Here is a 27,563-nt window from a genome sequence, read left to right as displayed (position 1 = left end):
AAAATTATAAGTTGGGTCAACTCTTAACCCTCTTTTCCTAACTAACAAGTTCATTTGCTATCTATTGTCTCCGCCTAACCCTATACGCATATACCCATATGCATCCGCTCATACCAAACCCGGTTCAACTAATACACATATTAATGTTTATATATATTAAACCTTAACATCATGCCATACCCGTTGAACATGGATTTCCGCCTTACTAAGGTTTTGGTGACAGCAATTGATGTGTCGGGAGTCCTGCTGTCATACCCGGCTTGTTAAACATGGTTTAGGTGCCAAGTGGTGAATAAATGAGAACCCAGCTCACCCTTTCCGTGGACAGATGGAACAGCTTCACGTGAAGTCATGTGCCATGCGGAGGGTTGACCCACACTGGGTTTCGCGCCAGGTGATCCCGCCTAAACCAACGATGGAGATCATTCCACCTCATCGAACGGTTCAGATTCACTTAGGGTTTGTCAATCGATATATGACCACCGGGTTCGTCGGACTGGGCTCATTTGCTTCCACCGCTGCAGCCAAGCTCCTCCATCACTTCGGTAGTCTTCTCTGCAACCTTCCGGTTTCTGCCTTGCGGTTCAGGTAATGGATGTTTCTGTTGCCACTCGGGTATTCATTTTACAGTCAGCTCTCAGTTATATTTCGTCATTCTTATAACCCTCTGCAATTCTAACTGTGATTGAATGTTCACTATGGGGTTTTTGTACAGGGCAACTTGCCATCCTCAGCTTTTCCCACAGCGCGCAGGAGAAATTGGGCAGCTAATGAAACACACAGGTATGCCACCCGTCCATTGGTCCTGCCTGGATAAATGGTTTACTGTCATATTGTATGCGATGATTGCTGGCTGAGACACGGTTTATGTTTTCCTACTTACCTGTCTCAGGTCCGTTACCTTGTTTGAAACCCTGGTTGCGCTCATACAGGCGGCCTCTCCAATGCCAGGCCTGTTCCGCGTGAACCCTTAGGGTTTAGATGGGTTCTACTCATGGCTTTCACACCATTCTCTTATATTTCTGTACATTCGATTGGGTTAGGGTTTCAGACCTTAAAGAGTCATTGTCTGTATATTGAAAGCTCTCTCGAGCTATTGACAGTTATATGAAGTTCCGGACTTTGCAATAGTTGTATTATTTGGTTGTGTTATTTTGCGGTTTACCGCTGTCTCCCATGTCTATAACTCTCACGGCTATACTACGTTTTTCAGTCTTTTTAATGGGGACATGCTTTCGATTTACAGAATCTAATGATACTCCTTAAATGATCATTTGTTCTTTTGCCGGTTCATATGGAATTTAAAATCAGGGTTCCACTGTATGTTCATCTTTAGATTCATAGACTTCATGGTTTTATTACAGCATGCGATATTGGGTATAATCTTGATGGTTCACATGCGTCCGTTTTAAGCAAGGCTGTTTCTATTTCATATATATATTTATATTCAAAGCGTTTCTGAGGTAGTCCTGCGCTCGGTATATGAGCGCAAAGTCTGCCTCTCCGCTGACAGTTATTTACATCGACCCTTAAATGTCAGAGTTACTATATGTATAACATTCAGGTTGCATTTCGTATTGTTAACCTTATTTGGAACTATGTGTTTGGTTTCTTGCTTCGGTACGCTTAGCTATTTTTCGGGTCTGTTACACAGGATGTAAACCCTCATCTGGGTCTGTTAGTATGGCTTGGCTAGTATTGTATTATTAACTGTACCATACTACTCTTTACAGCACTATTCCGTAAAATGCTTTCAACGATACAGTATGGATTTCTATATGATGTTTCCTGTTTATACAGTAATTTGTGCTTGTTTTAATGCTTCGTGTATACAGCATTTCATTCATACCATTCTGCCTAATTTATACAGTATACAGTTTCCGATTATACCATTCTTTCTCGTTTATACTATATTAACTTAATAAATGGCTCTACACGGTTTAGTTCTCTTATCTGTCTTTGGCTTATAAAGCGCGTTCGCTTATGTACAAGCGCTAGGTGACTGAGTGACTGACTCGGGTTTCTACCCAGTATTTACAGATCACTCAGCTCGATGACATTCCTTTTTTTAAGGGTTCTGTTTACCCTTGTGCTCTGGTTTCTTCCTCACTGATATTTAATGCGGTTTTCTTTGCCGTCTCAACAGCTCTAAGAACTGTCTCTTTTCTGAGCGTAAAGTAACTAAACAACCCTTGGTTATTAAAACAATATTTGCAGGAGTGACCACAATCACACTTCTTTCATTTACACACATTTCAAGATCTGTATATATTAACCTGGCTACATAACACAGTAACTAAAGGAAATAATACAGGTTCTGTGTCCTGTAGGAACACTTCACCACCTGTTCTTTCTTCACTAACTAGATTAGAGAATGCATACCTGGATATTCCCGCTACCGATGTTCTTACTTGATGTCCTTACTTTCGGAGGTCACCTGCAACGTTTTGCTCTTATCCTCCCAACCTTGAGATCCACTTCGTTGGATTCTCCCCCCGAGCCGTCTTGCAGGCCTGCAGCCCTCAACAAGACTCTTGCACCTCTGTGCTAGGTTATCTGGTCATTACCAGACTTAACCTTTTTTTTCTTTCCAGGTTATCTGGTCATTACCAGACTTAACCTCTTTTCTTTCTCTGCTCTCTCATGGAATTTTTCTCTCTCTGCCTGTTCCTCAACAACCTATCCTCTCCTGGCCTTCCTCCCTGATAGGGTGCTCGCTGATCCATTTAACCAATGCCAAGAATCAGTTGTAACTGATATGTAATTTAAAATTACTTTTACGCAGGTTTGATTAACTGATTGGTAATTTAAAATTACTTTACGTGGGGTTAATCACAATAGGTATATTACATACTCCCCCCCTTAATAGGAACACCGTCCTCGGTGTTCATCTTTCGTCGGAACTTGATATTTTACTTGTGGTATTACTATCTAATCCACACAAATGTGATCCTTTCTCTTTGAAATTAACGATTTCATTCCAAGAAAGGACGACAAACAAAATAGTAATGATATAGTCATAAGAAATATCATTAGTTATAAGCATCAATAGTCATAATCATTTGTAATTGCAAAAATATGCAACTTCTACTCGCCACCACCTGGCCCTTGTTTATTCATAATAAACAATTTTCTGTGTCAACTTACCATAACTTACCATCTTATGCTTGAAAATCATGAATACTTTCATGTAAGCCTGTTAATAGAGGTTGGACAATTCTTCAACCTTCCATGGTAAGTAGTTCCTGCAATATATGACTAACAAATTCAACCACATTAGTCACTATATTTTGAGTCAAATGAGACACTTTGACTAGCAATCAATTGTGCAATGTTAGATGCTTTCTAAATCAGAGTACTTTTACAAGTACTTAAAGAGCACTAATGCTAATCATCAAATGATAAATCACTGCTCACGTGCACACTGAACGAATTCTTACTAAAGACATCCGTAAAGTACTTCAAGAAGTACCAAAAGAGCACCTAGCTCTCTAATCATCAAACAGTCAATCATTTCATCAAGCAAGAATTGTCTTAGCTCCCACTAAGATATTCACAACATTATTAACACAATAAAGGAATTAAAATTTCCATTTATTCTTTATCGAGCACTAAGCTCATCTCTTATTAAATGTGCATAACATATTTTACACAACTATATGTAAAATTCATTTTTAACATAACATATAGCTGATTAGTTAATTCCTTTAGCCATGAGTTCACACTGGACTAAGGAATTCCCAACCCATGGGAACTGGTTCTCACAACCAAATCGAGTCATTTTCACATCCAGACAGTTTCTTTGATAGAGACCTTACCAGGTCTAACATGGAATTCCACTGGCCAACCAGCTCAAGAATTCCAAGGAGAGTGAATCTGGGCAGACAAGTACCATCAACCCCTCTGGGCAGGTAGCTGCCATCAACCCAACTCCGGGTAGACAAGTACCATCAACCCCTCCAGGCAGGTAATTACCATCAACCCAACTCTGGGCAGACAAGTACCATCAACCCCTCTGGGCAGGTAACTGTCATCAACCCAACTCTGGGCAGGCAAGTACCATCAACCCCTCTGGGCAGGTAACTGTCATCAACCCAAGCACTTGCAGGTCCTACTCGACCGCAATTACTCTGGTCTCGCCAGTAAACGCAGGTCCTACTCGATCGCAATCACACTGGTCTCGCCAGTAAACGCAGGTCCTACTCGACAGCAATCACACTGGTCTCGCCAGTAAACACAGGTCCTACTCGACCGCAATCACACTGGTCTCGCCAGTAAACGCTATCTGATCCTAACCAGACGTAGCGTACACAGGAAATTCTTTCCTCTTATGCCATCTGATCCCAACCAGACATAGCATGAATATTTTTCTTTTTTCATCTCTTTCTCACAGTAATTTACACAATGAACCATATGAACATTATCATTAGCACAACAGACATGCATGTATATCATGCATTTACACTTAACCCCAACATGGGTCCACAACATCAAGATTGATGGGAAACATATCCATCATACACGTTGTATGCATGTAAATTTTCCAAATAACATAATTCATGCATATCATATAACATCATTCTTTCTCATTTATAATTGCATTTCACATTGCAGCAATTTACGTGATGAGTTTTCTTGTTGCCATTAAGCTACCACTACTTAATCCCATCAGCAACGTTAGTTATAAGTATGCATCAGTCATTACCTATTCAATTTCCAAGAATTCTCATGCATACAATATTGTCATGTATAAGAGCATATGCAAATACTCATTAATGTATAAATGTCAACAACAGTTGAGTTAATACTCTCAGCATTCCCAATTTTGCCATAGTCTGCTGCTCCAATTCAAATCATCATTAATGGAGTATTATCTCACGTTTACTATGGCTAGCTTGGGTCATGCATTGTTAATGTAATTAAACATAATATCTCTAAGATACAAAGATCATAACTCTATATCATAATGACTAATCTTTGTGCATACCATTGCTTATCATATAAGCCTTCCTTTAATGTATGCAACCCATATTCCTTTCACTAGAATACTACCAGCATTTCTTACAATAAACCACATACCTATTTCTTAAGGAAGTCATTTTAATCCTCATTTCTCTATCTTCCGATGTGAGGATTTCTCAAGATTCCCTTTCAAGAATTATTAAAGATGTCTATCTTTTGGCATAAAAACCAAGATACAAAAACAAGGTTTACTTATCCTTTATGCATCAAATCAAGCAATCGACACAGCTCTTCCAACAAGACAATCTCTCCAAGAGATTATTATTTTCAAGGAAACTATCATGACCACTGTCTCTAAGTACGCACAGTCTCATAATTCCAAAGTCAAAATAGCTACCAATATGCAACATGTGTTCTCCTAACACAGTTACTTTACTTTAATGCACATAGTTCTTTTCATGAAACAAGTAAGGATTTTGGTTCTTGTATGAACACTATTCTAATGTGTCTTTAAAGGAAAGAACCTCTATTTCCATTTTCAAGAACTCTCATAAAATCCTTTATCTTCATACATGAAGTATGCATACTCTTGGAATGAGACTATATTTGTGTATATATGTAATATACCCTTTCCTCAAGAAATTAGGGATAAATATCTATATGCCTAGAAGCACATCCTTAGTTATCTTTTATCATGCATGTAATGCATAATCATTTCACTAGAACTTAGAGACTAACTAGAATCGTATTGCAATTAGCATATATATATATATATATATATATATATATATTCCAAGAAGCTTTTATCAAATAAATATACATATTTTAATTCAAGCAAACTTGGCCACCTTCCATGCTATGTTCTCAGGACATTTATATACCTCATCCTCTTTCTCAAGAAGATACTTGGCTATATTTAACAAGGATTTAATAGACTAGAGACAAGCATTCCACACACAAGACTCACGTGGAATCTTTCTAATAGGAACTACCTATTTTATTTACCAAGACCACATACAAGATAATCAATCTTTAACTGCATGCCTTAACACATTTTCTTTACCAAGAAAATCTATAAAAGAACCATTCTTTTATTGCATGCATTCAAATACTCTCTCTACTAAGAAATCATGTAAAACATTCATACGTGTTCTTCAAGTAAGTGAACAAGACACTTATCTTATCCTTGGATCAACATGCATAACTGACAAGTTAAACCACCCCTACCGGAAGCAATTGCTCTACTTATGCAATTAGAAGCATAATCTCCTAAGTGTCACACATGCACTAGAGCTACCATTTGGTGCTATATGCAACAACTATCATAACACTACTATGTGACCATTTCAGAATAATGAGTTCAAGGAGACATTATGAAAATCATTAACGTCAACACTCTATAGTTATCATTTCCAACTCCTTAAGCATGGTCAAAGGAATACTCACATGCACATCGAGCGCTTATCTAGTCATCCCAAGACTTAGAGTCTTCCGCAAGATTCTAACACTCAAAGCTTGCTTTATCTGGTCATTACCAAACTTAGCGAGTTCTTTTTCCCATCTCCGTCTGTCTCTACAGCACGGTCTTCTTCCTTCTCCTTGCTTCCTTTTCCTTTGGAAGCATCTATGGTTGGGGAAGGTAATTAGAGTTTACTGACAACTGTATTAACACAGGTAGTCTATTTATGAATAATTATCACATGTAATTATACCATGAATGGGTCATAGAAATGTTACCCACTGAACATGCCTCTACCCTTAACTTCACACTGGAATGCAACATGCATAAGAAATCCATCATTCCCATAGTAGAGATAAATTCAACCATTATTTAATCGAAGCTCCAATGGTTTTTATCTCCCAACAAGTAATAATTAACATCAGCACGTACCAAGCTAATGGATTTCAGTTAATTAGAAGGCAATCGTCATTAGATCTATTAAGACATAAGAATATACTATTCATCATGCATGCTCATGGTGAATAAAATTAAGAACTCTTCTCATAAACAACTGGAACTATAGCACACACATTCCATGCATGTGACATCAATCAACCTTCACTAGTTTACGAATTGTAACCATCTTAGTCCAATTCAATTAATGCATATAAGTTTGATGGGTTAGTAATACAACACTAACCAATCCCAACTACCAATCGTCTTCATGCACCCATGACAAGACTGAATCAAAAGTTAGTTATGACACTCAAGTCTCGCTGCTTGACCCATTGCATGTTTTTTCAATATCTAAAGGGGTTCTTCTAATGTCTTTTTTTTTTAAACAATTTTTCATCCTATTCAAGGATGTTCCCCCTGATTTATATTCATGCATTGGTCTATTAAGTTTCGTTCATTGTAATTTCAATCTGGTTCAATATATGCATTGTTATTATTGCCATATGTGCAAATCAAAAGTTGGTAGTTGATCGTCACTTCCTCAATGAGTGTTCAATATTGTTCTTAAGTGCGACAAAAGTTTCATTGTCTTTTATCCTCATCAGGAATCCAACAACTTATTACCTACTTCTCAAGAGGTTATAAACATGAATCACACCTGTCATGCCAAAAGTAGTGTACGACATAAATGAATATGCGAATGATTAAACTCATACCTGAGTTAATGCCTACTGATGGCGTACTTCAATACCTTTCCGCTTACCAATTCCCTAAGGCGCCAGTATTGCAACCTTTAGCTCTGATACCAATTTGTCACGACCTCATTAACTTAAACGCATAACAAAAAAAAAATTATAAGTTGGGTCAACTCTTAACCCTCTTTTCCTAACTAACAAGTTCATTTGCTATCTATTGTCTCCGCCTAACCCTATACGCATATACCCATATGCATCCACTCATACCAAACCCGGTTCAACTAATACACATATTAATGTTTATATATATTAAACCTTAACATCATGCCATACCCGTTGAACATGGATTTCCGCCTTACTAAGGTTTTGGTGACAGCAATTGATGTGTCGGGAGTCCTGCTGTCATACCCGGCTTGTTAAACATGGTTTAGGTGCCAAGTGGTGAATAAATGAGAACCCAGCTCACCCTTTCCGTGGCCAGATGGAACAGCTTCACGTGAAGTCATGTGCCATGCGGAGGGTTGACCCACACTGGGTTTCGCGCCAGGTGATCCCGCCTAAACCAACGATGGAGATCATTCCACCTTATCGAACGGTTCAGATTCACTTAGGGTTTGTCAATCGATATATGACCACCGGGTTCGTCGGACTGGGCTCATTTGCTTCCACCGCTGCAGCCGAGCTCCTCCATCACTTCGGCAGTCTTCTCTGCAACCTTCCGGTTCCTGCCTTGCGGTTCAGGTAATGGATGTTTCTGTTGCCACTCGGGTATTCATTTTACAGTCAGCTCTCAGTTATATTTTGTCATTCTTATAACCCTCTGCAATTCTAACTGTGATTGAATGTTCACTATGGGGTTTTTGTACAGGGCAGCTTGCCATCCTCAGCTTTTCCCACAGCGCGCAGGAGAAATTGGGCAGCTAATGAAACACACAGGTATGCCACCCGTCCATTGGTCCTTCCTGGATAAATGGTTTACTGTCATATTGTATGCGATGATTGCTGGCTGAGACACGGTTTATGTTTTCCTACTTACCTGTCTCAGGTCCGTTACCTTGTTTGAAACCCTGGTTGCGCTCATACAGGCGGCCTCTCCAATGCCAGGCCTGTTCCGCGTGAACCCTTAGGGTTTAGATGGGTTCTACTCATGGCTTTCACACCATTCTCTTATATTTTTGTACATTCGATTGGGTTAGGGTTTCAGACTTTAAAGAGTCATTGTCTGTATATTGAAAGCTCTCTCGAGCTATTGACAGTTATATGAAGTTCCGGACTTTGCAATAGTTGTATTATTTGGTTGTGTTATTTTGCGGTTTACCGCTGTCTCCCATGTCTATAACTCTCACGGCTATACTACATTTTTCAGTCTTTTTAATGGGGACATGCTTTCGATTTACAGAATCTAATGATACTCCTTAAATGATCATTTGTTCTTTTGCCGGTTCATATGGAATTTAAAATCAGGGTTCCACTGTATGTTCATCTTTAGATTCATAGACTTCATGGTTTTATTACAGCATGCGATATTGGGTATAATCTTGATGGTTCACATGCGTCCGTTTTAAGCAAGGCTGTTTCTATTTCATATATATATATATATATATATATTCAAAGCATTTCTGAGGTAGTCCTGCGCTCGGTATATGAGCGCAAAGTCTGCCTCTCCGCTGACAGTTATTTACATCGACCCTTAAATGTCAGAGTTACTATATGTATAACATTCAGGTTGCATTTCGTATTGTTGACCTTATTTGGAACTATGTGTTTGGTTTCTTGCTTCGGTACGCTTAGCTATTTTTCGGGTCTGTTACACAGGATGTAAACCCTCATCTGGGTCTGTTAGTATGGCTTGGCTAGTATTGTATTATTAACTGTACCATACTACTCTTTACAGCACTATTCCGTAAAATGCTTTCAACGATACAGTATGGATTTCTATATGATGTTTCCTGTTTATACAGTAATTTGTGCTTGTTTTAATGCTTCGTGTATACAGCATTTCATTCATACCATTCTGCCTAATTTATACAGTATACAGTTTCCGATTATACCATTCTTTCTCGTTTATACTATATTAACTTAATAAATAGCTCTACACGGTTTAGTTCTCTTATCTGTCTTTGGCTTATAAAGCGCGTTCGCTTATGTACAAGCGCTAGGTGACTGAGTGACTGACTCGGGTTTCTACCCAGTATTTACAGATCACTCAGCTCGATGACATTCCTTTTTTTAAGGGTTCTGTTTTACCCTTGTGCTCTGGTTTCTTCCTCACAGATATTTAATGCGGTTTTCTTTGCCGTCTCAACAGCTCTAAGAACTGTCTCTGTTCTGAGCGTAAAGTAACTAAACAACCCTTGGTTATTAAAACAATATTTGCAGGAGTGACCACAGTCACACATCTTTCATTTACACACATTTCAAGATCTGTATGTATTAACCTGGGTACATAACACAGTAACTAAAGGAAATAATACAGGTTCTGTGTCCTGTAGGAACACTTCACCACCTGTTCTTTCTTCACTAACTAGATTAGAGAATGCATACCTGGATATTCCCGCTACCGATGTTCTTACTTGATGTCCTTACTTTCAGAGGTCACCTGCAACGTTTTGCTCTTATCCTCCCAACCTTGAGATCCACTTCGTTGGATTCTCCCCCCGAGCCGTCTTGCAGGCCTGCAGCCCTCAACAAGACTCTTGCACCTCTGTGCTAGGTTATTTGGTCATTACCAGACTTAACCTTTTTTTTCTTTCCAGGTTATCTGGTCATTACCAGACTTAACCTCTTTTCTTTCTCTGCTCTCTCATGGAATTTTTCTCTCTCTGCCTGTTCCTCAACAACCTATCCTCTCCTGGCCTTCCTCCCTGATAGGGTGCTCGCTGATCCATTTAACCAATGCCAAGAATCAGTTGTAACTGATATGTAATTTAAAATTACTTTTACGCAGGTTTGATTAACTGATTGGTAATTTAAAATTACTTTACGTGGGGTTAATCACAATAGGTATATTACATTTATACTTAATATATAGCTTGCATATTAATATATTATTCATTAAGTAAGCCTCAACCAACTTCGTTTCTTACATAAAAGTACAAATAATAAATAAAAATAAATTATATTCAACATTTAATTTGATCCTAAAAAAATATTTTCTCCTTAACTCTAAAATGGTGCAAACTTTTTACAATAGTATGTAATGATGATGGTGATAATAATGATTATCATCCACTAAGACCAAATATGGTATATAAGAAGGTAAAAAGATATTACTAAAAGTTATTTTGAATTTTAAATTGTGCCAACATTGTTTTAGTAATAATCGTAAATCAACATATACATGATATTTACTATATCGGATTATCGGTTAATAATAGTTACACACACATCATTATTTTCATAAAATAACCTTAACAAATTTATCTTTTTAATATAAACCATAAAAATATTAAAATAGATAATGTAAGGAATCCAATATTAATATGTGAAATATTTTCTTTTTCAAGTTTATATAAATTTGTTTTATAAAGTTTATCATGATAATTTTTACACAAAAAATGGTGAATATCTATATAAAAATTAGTGAACTAAGTGGCTTTCTAATTCCCCATTTCGAAAAAATATAATCTAGTTAAAGTTCTAAATAATGGTATATATTGGACACATTACCAAAAATTTCATTTTTCATTAAATAACTTTATACTTAATATATATCTTGCATATTAATCTATTATTCATAAAGCGAGCCTCAATCAACTTCTTTATTAACATAAGTGTACAACTAATAAATAAAAATAAATTATGCTACTACTCACATTCAACATTTAATTTGATCATAAATTTATTTTTCTCCTCAACTCTAAAATGGTGCAAACTTTCTACAATAGTATGTAATTATGATGGTGATAATGATGATTATCATCCACTAAGACCAACTATGGTAAATAAGGAGATAAAAAGATATTATTAAAAGTTATTTCGAATTTTATTGTTACGCTGAAAAAGCATTAAAAGAAGTGTTTCAATATCATCATAATTTTGTTTAGTTAAACAATCAAAAAGGTTGGTACCGTCACAAATATATTGAAATTTAATTCTAATACGAGTATAAACTCTATGCTTTGAGGGTTTTTTAATCTTCAACCATAATATAACTAGTGTTGCAAATGTGATAGACTTTTAAATTGTGCCAACACTGCCTTAGTAATAATCATGACTTTTCACATACATGATATTTACTATATCAGATTATAATTAAATGGATTAACAATAGTAACATATGCATCATTATTTTCATAAAATAACCTTAACAAACTTATTTTTTACTATAAACCATAAAAAATATTAAAATAGATAATGTAAGGAATCCAAGATTAAAATGTGAAATATTTTTTTTAGCAAGTTTATATAAATTTGTTTTATAAAGTTTATCATGATAATTTTTACACAAAAATGGTGAATATCTACATTAAAATTAGTGGATTAAGTGACTTTCTAATTCCTCATTTTGAAAAAACTTAATTTAGTTAAAGTTCTAAATTCTAGATCCACTGAATACTTCCAAATTTAATGAAATATGTGTTGTAAGTAAAAAAAATGTTAAATATGATCAATCATAATAAATCATAATCATGCATGGCCAACCATGCCTAACAATGGTTAAATATAAGTGACCTTGGATGAGCGATCTTAACCATAGTCAAATATTTTTAACCATAGTCAACTACACTCAAACATATTCAATCGTGATCAACCATGGTAAATAATAGTCAACCATATTAACCCATGGTTAAACATGGTCAACCATAATCAACCATGATTAACCAAATTCAAAGTTAGTTAACCACATATGCTCAATCAAACCATGCACAATTATTTATAATCATAATCAACCATGTTCAAACATCTAAACCATAGTCAATCATGGTAAAATATTCTCAACCACAGTCAACACACTGTCAACCATGGTCAAACATGGTAAAACACATTCAGTCATTGTAAAACCTATCAATTATAATCAACCAAAGTTAACCAAACTAAACTAAATCCAATTACATTGAAACATAGCTAGTGAAATATAACAGTTGATGAATGTGAATTATATGCTCAACCTTAGTTGAGAATGGTTAACTATAACTAACCATTTCAAATGTTGGACACCTAATCCGCTAAGGGTTAAGGTGTGGAAGTTGAACAGTCAAAGGGAATCCAAGAGACATTGGAAGATGAATCCAACAGTCACAAGGATGTATTATAAATGTACATCTATGCTAATAGTAAATGCAATTTAATGATATATCTTTCCTATCTAGTCTATGTTCAACATGGTATCAAAGTTGCTAGCGTATTCATGTTGTGCTCAAATATGAGCCATTGGTTTTGTGGCCTCCTTCGAAATTGAATTGTTGTGTGGCCCTCTTCAAACATGGTGTGGCCTTCTTCAAACATGGCACTCTGCAATTCTGTAAATATTTCTCTGACTGAAACGCTAGGTTTTCTGACATTTTCTGAGCTTGTCAGGTCAGTCATTTCCGCTTGACGATATTCTAATTTTGTCGCCAACCAAAATGCATAGGTCTAATTTTTAGCCAAAATTCCTGGTCCTGCTAAAAAACTGCCAATTTTTCCTCTGCCGAGTTTCTAAGTGCCAGGAAGAATATTACTGTAAAATTATGTCCATTTCTGCCATTTGTTAGATCCATTGCAGTGTGTAGCAGTTTATTCTCTAGGTGATTGAGAACGCATGTTTTGCATACCTAGTCTACTCCACCTTGACGTTTCTTTTCTCTTAATGTTTTCTATAACCTAAGACTTTTCCACACTGTTCGGAACCATATTATTCCCAGACGTGGTCTCTCTTGGTGACTATTTCAAACAAAGTACTATTCCAAGAAATTTTATTGTGAAGTATTTCAAGAATGGTTTCCTGTCGATTTTGTTTTGTTTGAAGGAGATATGACAGTAGTCTCTGTGCGTTTGTTTGGCGTACGCATTTTTTGAAGGTCATGTTTACCTCTCCAAGCTTTGTGCGTACCATGCGTGGAGCAGTATAGTTTTTTGTGACAAACTCCTCCAAAATTGTGCCATTCAATCTGTTTATAGTAGATTCAAGAGCCATGAGAGGGTTCCCTAATGCACTAGCATAGACAGTTGAATGCAATGCCTCCAGAATCAAACTTTGGGGATTCTTCGAAATTTCTGCAATCTTTGATTTCACTTTTTCTAGTTGTTCCTTAACCTCCCAGTCAAGAAAAATTGTGTTCCTCACACTATCAATTAACAATTCTACCATCTCATGGAGATAGGTTTTGAGAGAATCGAAAGTGCAACCCATTTGTTCTCGGGATTTCGATGTCATAACATTCCCTCTGATGGCTTCCACCTCGTGCACCATCCGAAGATGGCTTTGATTCTTTGTGGTTTTGAACGCCATTCATTCCAGGAGGTGAATTTCCCTTCTGGAGAACGGGGTCTCATACACGAAACCACAATTAATGTACAATCCAATTGATACAGTGGGGCTCGAAGAATTTTCAGATGTGACTTTGAGTACCATTTGGAAGGGTCGTGACAATGGTCTTTTTTGGTTCCACATAATCTGGAAGTGTAGGCAGAAGATTCATGCCTGGCAGGGGAAAATCCAGGAGAGGAAGAGATTCAGATTTGTTCCCTGGAAGCCATGAGAACAGTCCGTTGGAGGAGGATTGTGCATTTCTTTTCGAGAAAGCCCTAGTGTGTTTGTGGCAAAAGCCTTTCTACCAAGAATGTCGAGCCTTGAGAGAGACTCCCGACTTTTAGATTACTGCGAAGATGCGAGGCGCCGGATTGTATCATGGTTTGCTGCAGCTATGAGCGATGGTGTATGATGTACTATACTGCCATAAAATATCAATAAAGACAAAGGAAAAGGTGCCTTGTGTCTAAGAATTGAGTTGTCATTAAGATTCAAATGCATACCTGTAGCTGAAGACAATTCGTAAGGAGCTAAGCATTGTGCAACTTAAAATTTGTGGTGCTGAGCGTAGGAAGCTTTTCCAAGTCGGAGAACTGAGCCATGTTGAGTGCAGCATGCAACCACCATATTAACTTTCTCTCGGTATGTTGTTTCCTTCCGGTAGTTCATTTCAGTGTGGTGGAATGGTACGTCGGTGAACTGGTTTGGTACACTGGTTTAGCTTGGACACTAGTTTGTTATGCTAGTTTGTTGCTTATGGTTGGAGCCTCACGTGTTCATGCTCTTTGCTGCCTTAGTTAAAGGATGGTGTATAATGCATTGAAACAATTCTATATAAAGGATGGTGTATAATGCATTGAAATAACTCTATATATATGTGCATTAAACTATAATGAATGCGAATTTCTGAGTGCTTAAGATTTATATAGTGAATGTTGGTTTAGGTATAGCACATTACAATGATTGTTGTTCGTTGATTGAAACATTGAGTCTATGTGTTAAAGTCCAGAAAATGGCTCTAATTTATGATGTATTAGACTTATTAAATACTTTGATACAGTCCATTGTTGATGGGATGGTAAACATCAACAAGGACAATCTTTTCGATATCAAACACTGTCTACAGGCAGCACAGGAAAAGATTGATTTTTTGCAACTAGAATCTCAGCTTCAGCAAGAAGAATTAAAACATAAGAGTTGTCATTCTGAATATGTTTCTATTCAGAAAATTGAGACAAACTCACATCAACTGCCAAAAATTAATCATATCAATGGGATTAAGATTGATTAAGATGCAATACCCATCTGAAGAGCATAGTTGAATGCAGAAGCAGAAATTCAGCATACGCTTCCCAAGCCCATCATTAGACCTTGGGAAGAGCTTGTCCATAACAAGCATAGAACTGGTATTGGATATGACAAGGATGTGTCCTTTCATATTCCAGACTATTCCAAGCCCATTCAATTTCAAAGTGTTGGGTTTCTTTATGACAGTTCACCTTCACCTGTTCCAGATTCTACTCCTCCACATTCGCGGACAAAAGTTGTTAAATGCCAACACTGTGACCGAGTTGGCCATATGAAAGATCATTGTTTTGATCTTCATCCGTGAAATCATTGTGGTCAACATACTCATTCTTCACACAGATGCTTCAAAAACAAGCCTCCTGCAAGAACAAAGATTCATCTTGGATGGATCGCTTCTTGGCAATGGGCTTCAACAACCAAGAAGATATTTCACTCATACAACAGGATTTGTTCTCGAATATTGAAAAGTCTTGCAGTTGAGATCTCTTCATCTTCTCACCTTGTATCTCACAGGGGGGGAAATGATGGTCATATACAAGCTTCAAAGCCACATCAAGCGAGCCTGAGCCACAACCTTCCATACCAGATGCATGCCCTTCGTTGGTGGTCAGTGTTAAACCATCTATGCGGGGTGGATACCTCCCTCTTTAGCTTGAGCTTCTCCCTCTTCAAGTAATTGGGGACACTTCCTCTAGCAGAATGCTTTAGCTTCTTGCCAGTTTTGGAAGAGTTTTGGGAACTGCACTAAGCATTCTAGTGTCGGTGGTTATCCTTAAACCACTCCCTTATACCAACATTTCGAAGAGCACATTCAGCTTAATGCTGCCATGCATTTTTGCACATTTTTTATTACAACTCTCTTCTTGGACTCACACATACCCCCTTCGGATTAAGGGGGGGAATGTTGGACACCTAATCCGCTAAGGTTTAAGGTGTGGAAGTTGAACAACCAAAGAGAGTCCAAGAGACGTTGGAAGATGAATCCAACAGTGACAAGAATGTATTATAAATGTACATCTATGCTAATAGTAAATGCAATTTAATGATTTACCTTTCCTATCTTGTCTATGTTTAACATCAAACATGGGCAATGAAAGTAAATTGTGATCACCCAAAGTCAACTATATTAAAAATGTTCTACTAAAGTCAACAATAATGAACATTGTCAACCGTTATCAAATTTTGGTCAACCATGCTCAAACATCTTCAACCATGGCTAAATATAGTCAATCATAGTTAAAGATTATTAACCATAATCCAATCATAGTTACCATAATCAACCATATAATCATATATAATAAAAAATTTATCACTATATTTAAAAATAATTATTATATTATTAAAAAAAAATTCATAACATTAATATAACTGTATTTATTAATAATTAAATTAATGTATAAATTTTGTTCATATAAATATAATATCTTTGATTATTTGATGATATCTTTGTACTCACGCTAATTACAATAATTACGCAACTTGCATATTAATAATGTTAATGCGTCCACATGTAGGTTATATTGTGATTGGTTAAGAACTAAATTCTTTTTTTTTTAATTAGTTATTTCAAAAAAAACATGTAGACTATATTGTGATTGGTTAAGATCTAAATTCTTTTTTTTTTAATTAGTTATTTCAAAAAAAATTATAAACTTTATAATGTTTTAATTTATCTATATTAAATTCAATTTTTGAAAAATAATACACTATTTCTTAAACTTTTAAAATTAGATATTTTTAAATATTATGTAACAATCTTTATCTAATTTAAAAATGATTTATTAGATCAATTAAGAATATAAAACTTTAAAATTATTTCATAATTCCACTTAACAATAAAATTATTTCATAACTTTACTTGGCAATGATGATTGTACTTTGTGGACGGGACTAATACTAGAGCTTTAAAGAACGTAATTATCTTGTGCCGTGGAGTCAACTACGAGGAATTTTTTTTGGATTTGGTGAATCTATGTTGTACTAGAGCTTTACGCCCTAGTTATTACAAGTTGCTATTATCTCTTGTGTGAAGAACAAATTGCTGTCGTCTCTGGTGTAAAGAACGAGACCTTTTATAGAGTTGGAAAACTAAAAGGTCCCAGGTAAAATGAAGTTTCCTAAGCTTAGGCCCCTGGTGGGTTGGACAGAGTCTTTTGTCAAAGACTCTACATCATTTGTTAGTTAATTACAGGATATGAAATCTGATCTGAGTGACAGTTTTGTCAGTTTTGATGTTGTTTCCCTATACATTAACATCTCCATCAAGGAAGCCCTTGATGTCATCTTTTGCCTTACTGATCCCGACACTGCTAGAGTAGTTGAGATTTTCCTCACTTCTATTTTTTTCTGTTTTGAAGGTGAGTTCTATGAAAAAACCTGTGGGGTGGCCATGGGTTCCCCCTGTCCCCTATTGTTGCAAACCTATTCATGGAAGACTTTGAATCCAAAGCCTTATCCTCAGCTGCTTTTAAACTTAAACTTTTGAAAAGATTTGTTGATGACCCCTGCTCCATATGGCAGCATGGGACGATAAGTTAGATCATTTTTTCGAGCATCTTAATAATCAGTCTAACTCCATAAAGTTCACCATGGAGTGAGAAGTTGAGGGTTGCCTTCCTTTCCTTGATGTCCTCATTTCAAGGAAAGTTGATGGATCTTTCTCCCATCAGGTGTATTGAAAAAAGACTCATACTGAGTAATATCTTCATGCAAGTTCTCATCATTTTCCTGCTCAGAAGATAGGTGTTCTCAGCACATTATCCACTCCTGCTCTAAGGATTTCAGATGAAAACCACCTTTCTAAAGAAAAGTCTCATCTCCTTAATGTCTTTGTCCAAAATGGTTGTAGTAGGCAACAAGGTGTTAAATCTTTCCTCAAAGCTAGTAAGGGTCATAAAGTTAAGACTAACACCATTGATCGTTGTTTAGTGGTTCAGCTCCCCTTCATCTAAGGGACGATAGACAAGATTGCGAGCATCTCAAAGAAGCATAATGTTCCCTCAACCTTTAGACCCCTCAACACCATTAGAAGCTCCCTAAAGTCTGTTAAAGACCAGGGGAACCCTATGGATTTAAAAGGTGTTTATACTATCCCGTGTTCGTGTGGGACCTCATACATTGGCGAAACGGGTCGGTATATTAACCAAAGGATTAAGAAACACGTTGTTGATATCAAGCATGGGAGGACCAAATCTTTAGATTTGGCGGAACATGCAGTGAAGACCAAGCATCATATATGCATTGAGGAGGCTAAGGTCATTGCAAAGATTTCTCATTTTCATCACCGCAAGTTTAGGGAAGCCATTGAAATTGAGAGGTCTTCTAATAATATTAATAGGGACGACGACTGGAAAATTAGTAGCTGTTGGATTCCCGCCCTCTCTTCTTAGTTTTTTTTTCATCTTTTTTTCTGAGCTTTTTATCTCGTTTCTTATTTGTTTTATGTTCTATTCCCTTTTTATTCTTCTTTTAACTTATTTTTCATTAGAGAGGATTACCCTCTCTTTTTATTTATTTCATTAATTTTTATTAGTAATATTATTTATTTATTCATTATCAGTGTTTATTTTATTATTATTATTATTATTATTTATTATTTATTATTTATTTATTTTTAAGAAAAGAACACCCTCTTTTTATTTTTAATAATTTTTATTGGTATTTTTATTTATTTATTCACTTTTAATATATTTTATTTATTTATTTATTTTTATTTTTTACTCTCTTCATTTAATTTATTTTTAATTTCTATTAGTATTATTATTTTGATTTTTTTTTTTTTTCCCTAATTAATAATTTATAATCCTTGTTATTTTTTCCAAGTCGGATAAACAAATAAATAAATAATGATGATGATAATGATGGTGGTGGCTAACCTCCACTGAGACCAAACTTTGGTCTATCAGACCTAAAGAAACGAATTATTTAGTTTGATTTAAGATTTTATTCCTTGTTCAAAATGCTTGGAGAGAAGCCTCCCGAGCTCAGTGTAATTTTGACAACGTAAAAGGTTAGGAAGGTCAGTGTTGCAACAAAGATTTTGAAACTGAGATCTAATGTGGTTGTACACAGGGCGCTCTAAGAGGATTTGATTTTCATCCTCGATGTTTGTATTCTCACAGAGATGGCAAAACCTTTCCATATATGGTGTTTTAGGAACTGCCCAACGACTCGTTTCACTATGGAGCTCATGAGAGTTCGTTCTGATCTTGGCTATATTAATTTTCTTCTTTGAGCTAGTTAAAACAGAGAGATACTTTTGATCTTCTAGGGTGGGGTTGATGACCTCTTTATAATATCTTAATTTTCTTTTAGCTGCTAAATCTTTCTCACACCACATTTTTCTTTAAACTTAGAAGTGACAATATTTTTAATGTTTTGCAATGCAACATTCTCATCGATCTCCCAATGGTTTAACCAGGCCCTGGTGTCTTTATACCAACCTCGTAACTGCATATCCAGGCGCAAAGATAGGGACAAAGAAAAGAAATCAAAATAGCTAGCATAGCCAGATATAGCGGGGGTAGAGGTAAATCCATGCGTCGCAGAGCTTCCAATAGCATTACCGTTATTTTCTTCCGAGAACCACGCAAACTTTCGACTAAAGGGGGAAAATAATTTTGCTTCTCCAAATCGTCATGAGGAGATATCACGGGCATACAATGAGGAGCGATGACTAGCCTCATATTGAGTAGTATCCTCCTGAGGACATGACTTAGCGAGGTGCTTACCTAGCCCTAGGAGAGTGTGCAAATTGTACGACTTTCTGGGAGTGTAGGGAACTTGTTGGTGGCGTGGCCATTGACGTTGCAAAGAGCACAGGGAGGTACAACCCTAGTGGGCACAATGGTCAGAGTGGCCAATAGCTACCCCTTGACTTTCTATGGATCGTACACAAACCCTAATCCGATTTGTTGTTTGTTCGTTTCTAATATGCATGTGCATACTAGGCTACTTGTCTAACTCCTCCATCCCTCACCCCCAGTCCTTTATTCACAGATGCTAACAGAGTAGCTATAGAAGGTGGGCTAGCCTTTGCTTTACCATTGCGTCATTATGAGTGGTATTAGTCAAAAGAAGGTTTATGCCTTCCTGGATGAAACTACCTGGCTGGCGGCAACTGATTGATCTGCTTTCTCCTTAGGTTTGGGATGGTTTTATCCACACCTATGTGGCAGTACAAGACCTGCCCCTTTTACCTGGTCAGATAGGTGCATGCTATCGAACTGCCTCATTACCATAGCAGGAGTTATAGATCTCCCACACTCCTATCCCCAATAAAGAAATGCCTCTAAACTGCCCCATTCACTGGCACCTGATCTGGGTCTTCTCTTGAAGGCACTTGAAGGCTTTCTTGCTAGCCTCCCTACTCTTGCTTTTTTCTATCTTATTTATTTATTTATATCTAAAGAATGCACGGATGGGGTGGGTACTTTTTAATGTTTTGCAATGCAACATTCTCATCGATCTCCCAATGGTTTAACCAAGCCCTGGTGTCTTTATACCAACCTTGTTTGACCCTTAGGTGGTTTTGGCTGGAATTTAAAGCTAGCTTAGGAAGTCTATGGTCTCCTATGTTATTGAGTTTGTGCTTGTACAACAGAAGCCTAGTCATAGCTAGGCTCTCGATAGGGGAAAGACCCACTTCTATAAGGAGAATGATCATAAGTAAATTAAATAAGGAAATGAATAAATAAATAAATAATTATTAATTATTAATTATTTAAACAATTTAAATATTTCCCTCACCTAGTCAAATAAAGTCGTTTTGTTAAAATATAATAATAATAATGTATATATAAATAAATAAATAATATAATATAATTTAGCAGTTAGGATGACCTATCTTCTTATTTACTATTCTTCTGAGATCTGTCTCTTCATCTTGTCCTGAAGATGAACCACGCTAGCTAATAAATAAGAAAATGAATTAATTAATTATTAAATAAGTAAATAATTATTAATTATTTAAACATTTAAATATTTTCCTCACCCACTCAAATATAACAGTTTTGTTAAAATATAATAATAATAATAATGTATGTATAAATAAATAATATAAGAAAATCGTCTTAAATTAACAAGTTTGGAAAATATAAAATTAAGGATCTCTGAGTTTAAACAATTGAATATTTTGAATATATAAAACATATAAGATGTGTGCAGTTTCAAATTTAACTTTGGAAAAACCTTTTCGTGCAAGGCAAAATTCTCAGCGAACAATAAGACCTCAAAACCGAAATTTTGCATAAAAACTTTATTCTGATAGAATGTTTTTTAAAAGCAAAATTCTCAGCGAACAATAAGACCTGAAAACCGAAATTTTGCGTAAAAACTTTATTTTGATAGAATGTTTTTAAAAAATATTAATTAAATAATTTGGTGAACACAATTTAATATGAATTCAACGCCAAAGTGAACGCTAGAGTCACTGCGCCGCTGAACGCAGTGACTAATACTAACAAAAACATTACATTTTGGAAGATAGAAACAAATTAAATGAGATCGGTAATTAACATGAATGTAATGAAAATTATAACAGAAACATTACATTTTGGACAATAGAAACAAATTAAATGAGATCGGTAATTAACATTAATGTAATGAAAATAGAATGCCAATCCGTTCACGTACCTAATTAATTAGATGCAATCCGTAGACATACCTAATGAATGTTGATGCACGCCGTGCGTATACCTAATTAATGTAGATGTAGACATATGGAAAATTATTATCGCACCGACTTATGCAAGGTCAATTTCCATATTAGCGCATCACCTCACCTCCTTTGATCATGTCTTCAATTTATTTATTTTTAAATTCAACTATTCGTGATGAATTTTAAAAAACTCAATTCTTTACGATAATATTAGTTTATAAAATAATTTTAATAAAAATAAAAAAACAATGGATCGCATAAACCTTTTGGAAGATATAAGATGAACTAAATGAAATTTGTAATTAATGAAAGGATGTGAAAATAGAACGGCGGTCCAAAATTAAAATTTCAATCATTACACATGTCTCTGCCATCTTTCGAATGTTACGCGTGGACATACCTACTTAATGTGGATATAGATACGTGGAAAATTGTTATCGCACGCCAGTATGCAGCGCTCAAATCCATATGACCGTCAGACTGCCACCGCCTTATCTTCATTATAAAATTAGGAGTTATATGAATCCGAGCAGCATAAGATGAAAGTGGATCCATAATCCTTGCCTTTACCTGTAACTTGCGTTGAGAAAAAACCTGCTATCAAATTCCGGCCCTTCCTACTGTTTACGTGTTTTCTTCTTAAAGAAAAAAAGGGGGTGGTGGTGAAGGGAAGCTTGGTACCAATGGCGCGGATAAGTATCCGAAGAAGACGACTGAAGCAGCGAAGGTTGAAGAATCACCTGATGGTAGAGAACCTGGTGGCGGAGAAATTGCTGGTGGACACGCTGGGTGACCTGACGGTCTCGCTTGCGAGGTTAGCCTCGGAAAGATTTGACAAGCGAGGGCTCCTCCAACTCCACGATTTAGACCATTTCGCCCACGTGGTAGAGGCCGACGAAGCAGGAGGCACATTACGCTTCCATTTCATAGACACCAGCAGCAGCGGGGGCTCAGCTTCTACTATTCCCCTGCAACAATTGAGTTCTATTTCCTTCATGGAGTTGCAGGTTGGAGAAGTCCACCATGGCCGGGTGGTGTATGGAACGTTGTGCGTGGAGGCGCTTAGAAGAAGCATGATAGTGACCTTGCTTGAGGACGATAAAGGTCGCGCGGTCAGGCTGGCAATCCACTACACGGCTCCCTCTCAGATTGCGGATGTAAAGAAATTTTATCCAAGGGGAGCCAGAGTGGCCGTCAAGGAGCCCTACTTTATACAAGCCGCTGACGGTAGCATTCTTATTTTCGTGGACAACCCTGCCAACATCCACAAGCTAGTGACTGAGGAGAAGCTGTTGGGTGTGAATGTGGAGGAGGTGAGGAAAAGGGGCAACATGTGCTTCAGAGAAAAAGGATGGGACGCAGCCGCTGAGATCTATACAAAATGCATCGACGCCTCTCACCTTCAGCTCAAGGAGAGGGTTTTGTGGAATGACAATAAGAATATCAGTACCAATCTTCTGCACGCATATTCCAACCGGGCAGAGACGTGGCTGCAGCTGAAAGAATTCAAGCGGGCCCTTGAGGATTCCGATGAAGCCCTTGGGATCGATCCCAACCATCTGAAATCGCTCTATCGGAAAGGACGCGCTCTGCTCGGGTTGAGGCACTATGCGGCAGCATGTGAATTTTTGGAGAAAGCAGACAGAGTAAGCACCGGGAACAGGCAAATGAAAGATATTTTATGTCAGGCGAAGACTTTGTATGCCCAGAGCCGGAATGGTAAGTATGACATCTCCGCTTACCTGCTTGGACGGTGCTCTTCTCCTCCGGAGGTCGTTGATTTCGTCGGCCCTGTGGAGATCCACACGACCAAAGACGGCCGCGGCCGAGGACTTTATGCCACACAAGAAATTGCAACCGGGCAGCTTTTGCTGGTAAGCAACGCCGTCGCAGTTGTCTATGAGGATGAGCAAAGTGCTTTACCTATGTTCGGCAAAATTCTTACGGCCTCTCAAGAAGAACTTGTCTCGGTAGTCGTCTGCGCTGCCAGAAAATCCCATAGATTGCTCCAGCAACTTTATAGTTTAGATGTTTCTTCTCCGACGGACAGCCTGCATGCTCCGGCTATTGATCTATTTAGACCGGACGACGAAATGTCCCGTGGAAAGGGAAAAGAAAATTTTGAAGTGGACGTTAATCGTATCCGGGATGTGATAAGTCGAAACTCATTCTGTGGCGCTTACGAACCGGGACTGCGCCGCTCAGACCATAGTTGTTTTAGGGGTCTCTGGTTACTGCAGTCTTTCATTAACCATTCCTGTTTGCCGAATTCAACCCGTCTGGAAATGGGAAGTGCAATGTTTATTCACGCGTCCAAGCCCATCCATAAAGAAGAAGAGATAACCATTTCTTACTTCGATACTCTTGTCCCCTTGCTGCAGCGCCAAGTTAAGTGCGAGTGTTGGGGTTTCAAATGCAAGTGCAACAGATGCAGATTGGAACAATCTCTGAGGCCACTTCTAGAGCCCATAACCAGAGAATTTGGAAAATTGGTTGACAAAGCAATGGAGGAAATCAATGCTGCAATTTCTCTTCAATTGCATCATTGTTTCGACGCTGATCTTCGAGCATGCGATAAAAGTGCAGAGCTTTTCCTAGAGGTGGAAGAGATTATTAGGAGTTCTGAGTTGAAAACCGAAGAAAAGCATTGGGTTCGTGCGTCTTTTGTGTGTGCCTATTTTGTAGGATTCCCGTCGAATGTGTTCTTCTCGGCAACGTTGGAGGACTGCGTTTCTTCCGGAATGGAAATCATGGAAACCATTCAAAGCACTGTGCCGAGGGACATTCGAACTCTGATAATGGCAGCCAAACATTTAAAAGATGTTAACCGTTGGATGAGGGATGAAAATCAAGCATATAGTACAAGATATCTATCAGAACAAGCGAGGGAGGCATGCATCAGAGTGTTTGGTCGACATAGTGAACATGTTTTCAAGGAACTTGTGTGTCAGGCTTCAAACTGCCAGATGTTCTAGTAACAGTTCAACAGACATTTACATGATCTGATATTATTCAATGTGGAAGACATAAGGCAGGTGTGCCATTTTGGAGGGTTAATTTCTTTGAAGTTGGAAATAGTTAGTCAGATTTTGTTATCTTTGTGCCATTTTGGAGGGTTAATTTCTTTGAAGTTGGAAATAGTTAGTCAGATTTTGTTATCTTTTTCTTTAAAGATGTAGGGCAGCATGCCATTTTGGAGGGTTAATTTCTTTGCAGCAGTTAGAAACAAATTAGATGTTGTTATGCTTTGCTTGTATGAGTTTAAGAGAATATTTGAATCCAAACCAGGAGGATTGTTTATCTGGCCTGCATTGCTCTGCTGTACTGTGTTATTTTGATATGGATCTCGAAGATTAATGCCTCAACAATGTCTTCTCAGATGAAATTTTTAATTTTTTTAATTTTGAGCAATATAAAAGGTTCTGGTAGTCGTATTTTGCGCCCTGCATTGTTTTTGTTTACTGTGTTATTATGATATGAATTGAGCAATATAAAAGGTTCTGGTACTCGTATTTTCCGCCTGCATTGTTTTTCTTTACTGTGTTATTATGATATGAATCTTGAAGAAAAATGCCTCAACAATGTCCTCAGATGAAATTTGTGTTCTTTTTGAGCGATATGAAAGGTGCTAGTACTGATATTTCCACAGTATTTTTGTGGGCTGCTTTTTTACTTCGTCCCTTTTTGGAGTATGTTTTGCGTTTATCGCCCAATTTGGAGTATGTTTCGTGTTTTTCTTTTTCTTTCATGGCATATCCTTATCATAAATGAATTATCATTCCGTTAACATTTATCAATCACTTTTATAAATTACTTTATTTTCAAGTGTTGTCTCAAAGGATTTTTATAAGGATTTTGATCAATTATACGGACTAAGAGTGGACATGGGTGGTGAGATATCTGTTTGCTTTATGAATAGTAGACTGCATCGAGTATCAAACGAGTCGTGACTTCTTGTTACTTTTGATTTCAGTCCAAACTAGGATAATGTTGATTTTCCGATTCTCCTCTCCCTACTCGTGTGAATTTTCTCTTTTAATTTGCACTCTAAAATTTCTAAAGAAATAAATTAAAGGGATAAACCCTTTCATTTCAATTTATGACCCATATAGATTAGTCCGCTAACAAATCGTCCATACTGTATCCATCTAGGACATGAATTTTCTTTTTTAAATTGCACTCTAAAATTTCTAAAGAAATAAATCAAAGGGATAAACCCCTTCATTGCAATTTATGACCCATATATATTAGTCCGCTAACAAATCGTTCATACTGTATCCATCTAGGGTTAAAGTCACTCATGTTTAAATCTAGATTTAAGATTATTCATTTCCGAATCTCGAACCTATTTAGGGTTTCAAAGATTTGGCCATACTGTCACTCACGATGGTTCCATCTCAAATTTTGATCGCTTACTGCTTAGTTTTGCAATTTACGATAAAGGGCGGGCGTTATAGGCATATATAGGCATGTTAATGTATCAATCCCCAGGGACGCCAACATCATCACAAGGTGAGAAAGATATTTTGGTTTTACTCATACAATGCCGTCGATAGTCAAGAGTGCTGGCGTTTTCGGCATAGGCTTAATGTATCAATCCCCAGGGACGCTAACACCATCATAAGGTAGATATTTTGGTTTTACTCATACACTGCCCATCGATAGTCGAGAGTGCGGCTGTTTTCGGCATAGGCATATTAATGTATCAATCCCCAGGGACGCCAACATCATCATAAGGTGAGAAAGATATTTTGGTTTTACTCATACAATGCCATCGATAGTCGAGAGTTCCTGATATCGCGTTAGGGTTTAGTTTCCATGCTTTTCTCTAACCCATGGCTATTGCGGCTCTGTCCCTGTCTCCAGTGTACGTGACGTGTTCCATCGTCGCTTTGCCAAAATGCTATCCTTTGATCACTGTGATATGAACCTCTTATTAGTTTCAGGTTGTCAGCTCCATTTCATTTACTGTCAATGTTCCCTCTAAGAGATAGATGTCATATGCAGTTTGCTTTGTATGCATTGATGTTATTTGATAACCGGTTGTTTGAATTCACGCAGATTCCTTCTTTTATTTTGTTTCGGAAAAGCTTTTCGTGCTTGCTGTTTGCCCGAGTTAAGTGGACTGCGAGTGATGAGGACCTAGCTTGTAATATGGGTTGTGCTTTTGCAGTGCAGCCGTAGGCCTACAACTAGCCCTTCATATTATAAATATCGGTTGTGCAGCCGTAGGCCTACAACTAACCCTTCATATTATAAATATCGGTTGTGCTTTAGCTGGTGCAGCCGTAGGCCTCGAACTAGCCCTTGATATTATAAATTTGTCTTAGGATGATTGAAATCGATCTCAGAAGCTATACAATTAATTCTACCTCACAAAATGTTAAGCGATAATTGTTGGAAAGGCACGAAATTTAACACACTCAAAGGGCACGAAATTTAATACACAATAACACCCATTACGGCTCTTCAATTCATCATAAAAACTTGATGATTACAATAAACCCAGTGAGAGATATTTAAAGAGATACTTAAACATTTTCAGACTATTGATTCACCCAAAATAACTTAACATATAACCATATTCTA

At 37.1% G+C, this 27,563-nt stretch overlaps 2 protein-coding genes and 1 pseudogene across 3 annotated transcripts; 2 read left to right on the top strand and 1 right to left on the bottom strand.

Moving 5' to 3' along the window:
• The first annotated feature begins 328 nt into the window (after positions 1 to 328).
• LOC149196200 (uncharacterized) lies at positions 329 to 1,273 on the top strand. The gene is made up of 4 exons (XM_089408220.1): positions 329 to 394; positions 525 to 616; positions 718 to 783; positions 893 to 1,273. The coding sequence occupies exons 1-4, from the start codon at positions 329 to 331 to the stop codon at positions 972 to 974; spliced, it is 306 nt and encodes a 101-aa protein (XP_089264346.1). The 3' UTR covers positions 975 to 1,273.
• A 6,739-nt stretch (positions 1,274 to 8,012) lies between these two features.
• Positions 8,013 to 8,960, top strand: LOC149196199 (uncharacterized). 2 transcript variants are annotated; one of them, XM_089403712.1, is made up of 3 exons: positions 8,013 to 8,295; positions 8,428 to 8,490; positions 8,600 to 8,960. In XM_089403712.1, the coding sequence occupies exons 1-3, from the start codon at positions 8,036 to 8,038 to the stop codon at positions 8,679 to 8,681; spliced, it is 405 nt and encodes a 134-aa protein (XP_089259838.1). In that variant the 5' UTR covers positions 8,013 to 8,035; the 3' UTR covers positions 8,682 to 8,960. The 2 variants fall into 2 exon arrangements, with proteins under 2 accessions (XP_089259838.1, XP_089259839.1); XM_089403713.1 differs by having other exon boundaries at positions 8,016 to 8,295; positions 8,423 to 8,490.
• A 4,430-nt stretch (positions 8,961 to 13,390) lies between these two features.
• On the bottom strand, positions 13,391 to 14,388 carry LOC149196198 (mitochondrial-processing peptidase subunit alpha pseudogene; annotated as a pseudogene).
• Between the last annotated feature and the right edge of the window lie 13,175 nt (positions 14,389 to 27,563).

Source organism: Pinus tabuliformis, chromosome 2_2 (assembly GCF_031772625.1).
Source record: "Pinus tabuliformis cultivar Carrire ecotype Pingquan chromosome 2_2, CPIR1, whole genome shotgun sequence".
NCBI lineage: Eukaryota > Viridiplantae > Streptophyta > Pinopsida > Pinales > Pinaceae > Pinus > Pinus tabuliformis.
The sequence above is the reverse complement of the archived record's forward strand: the minus strand, read 5'-3'. Positions and strand labels throughout refer to the sequence as shown.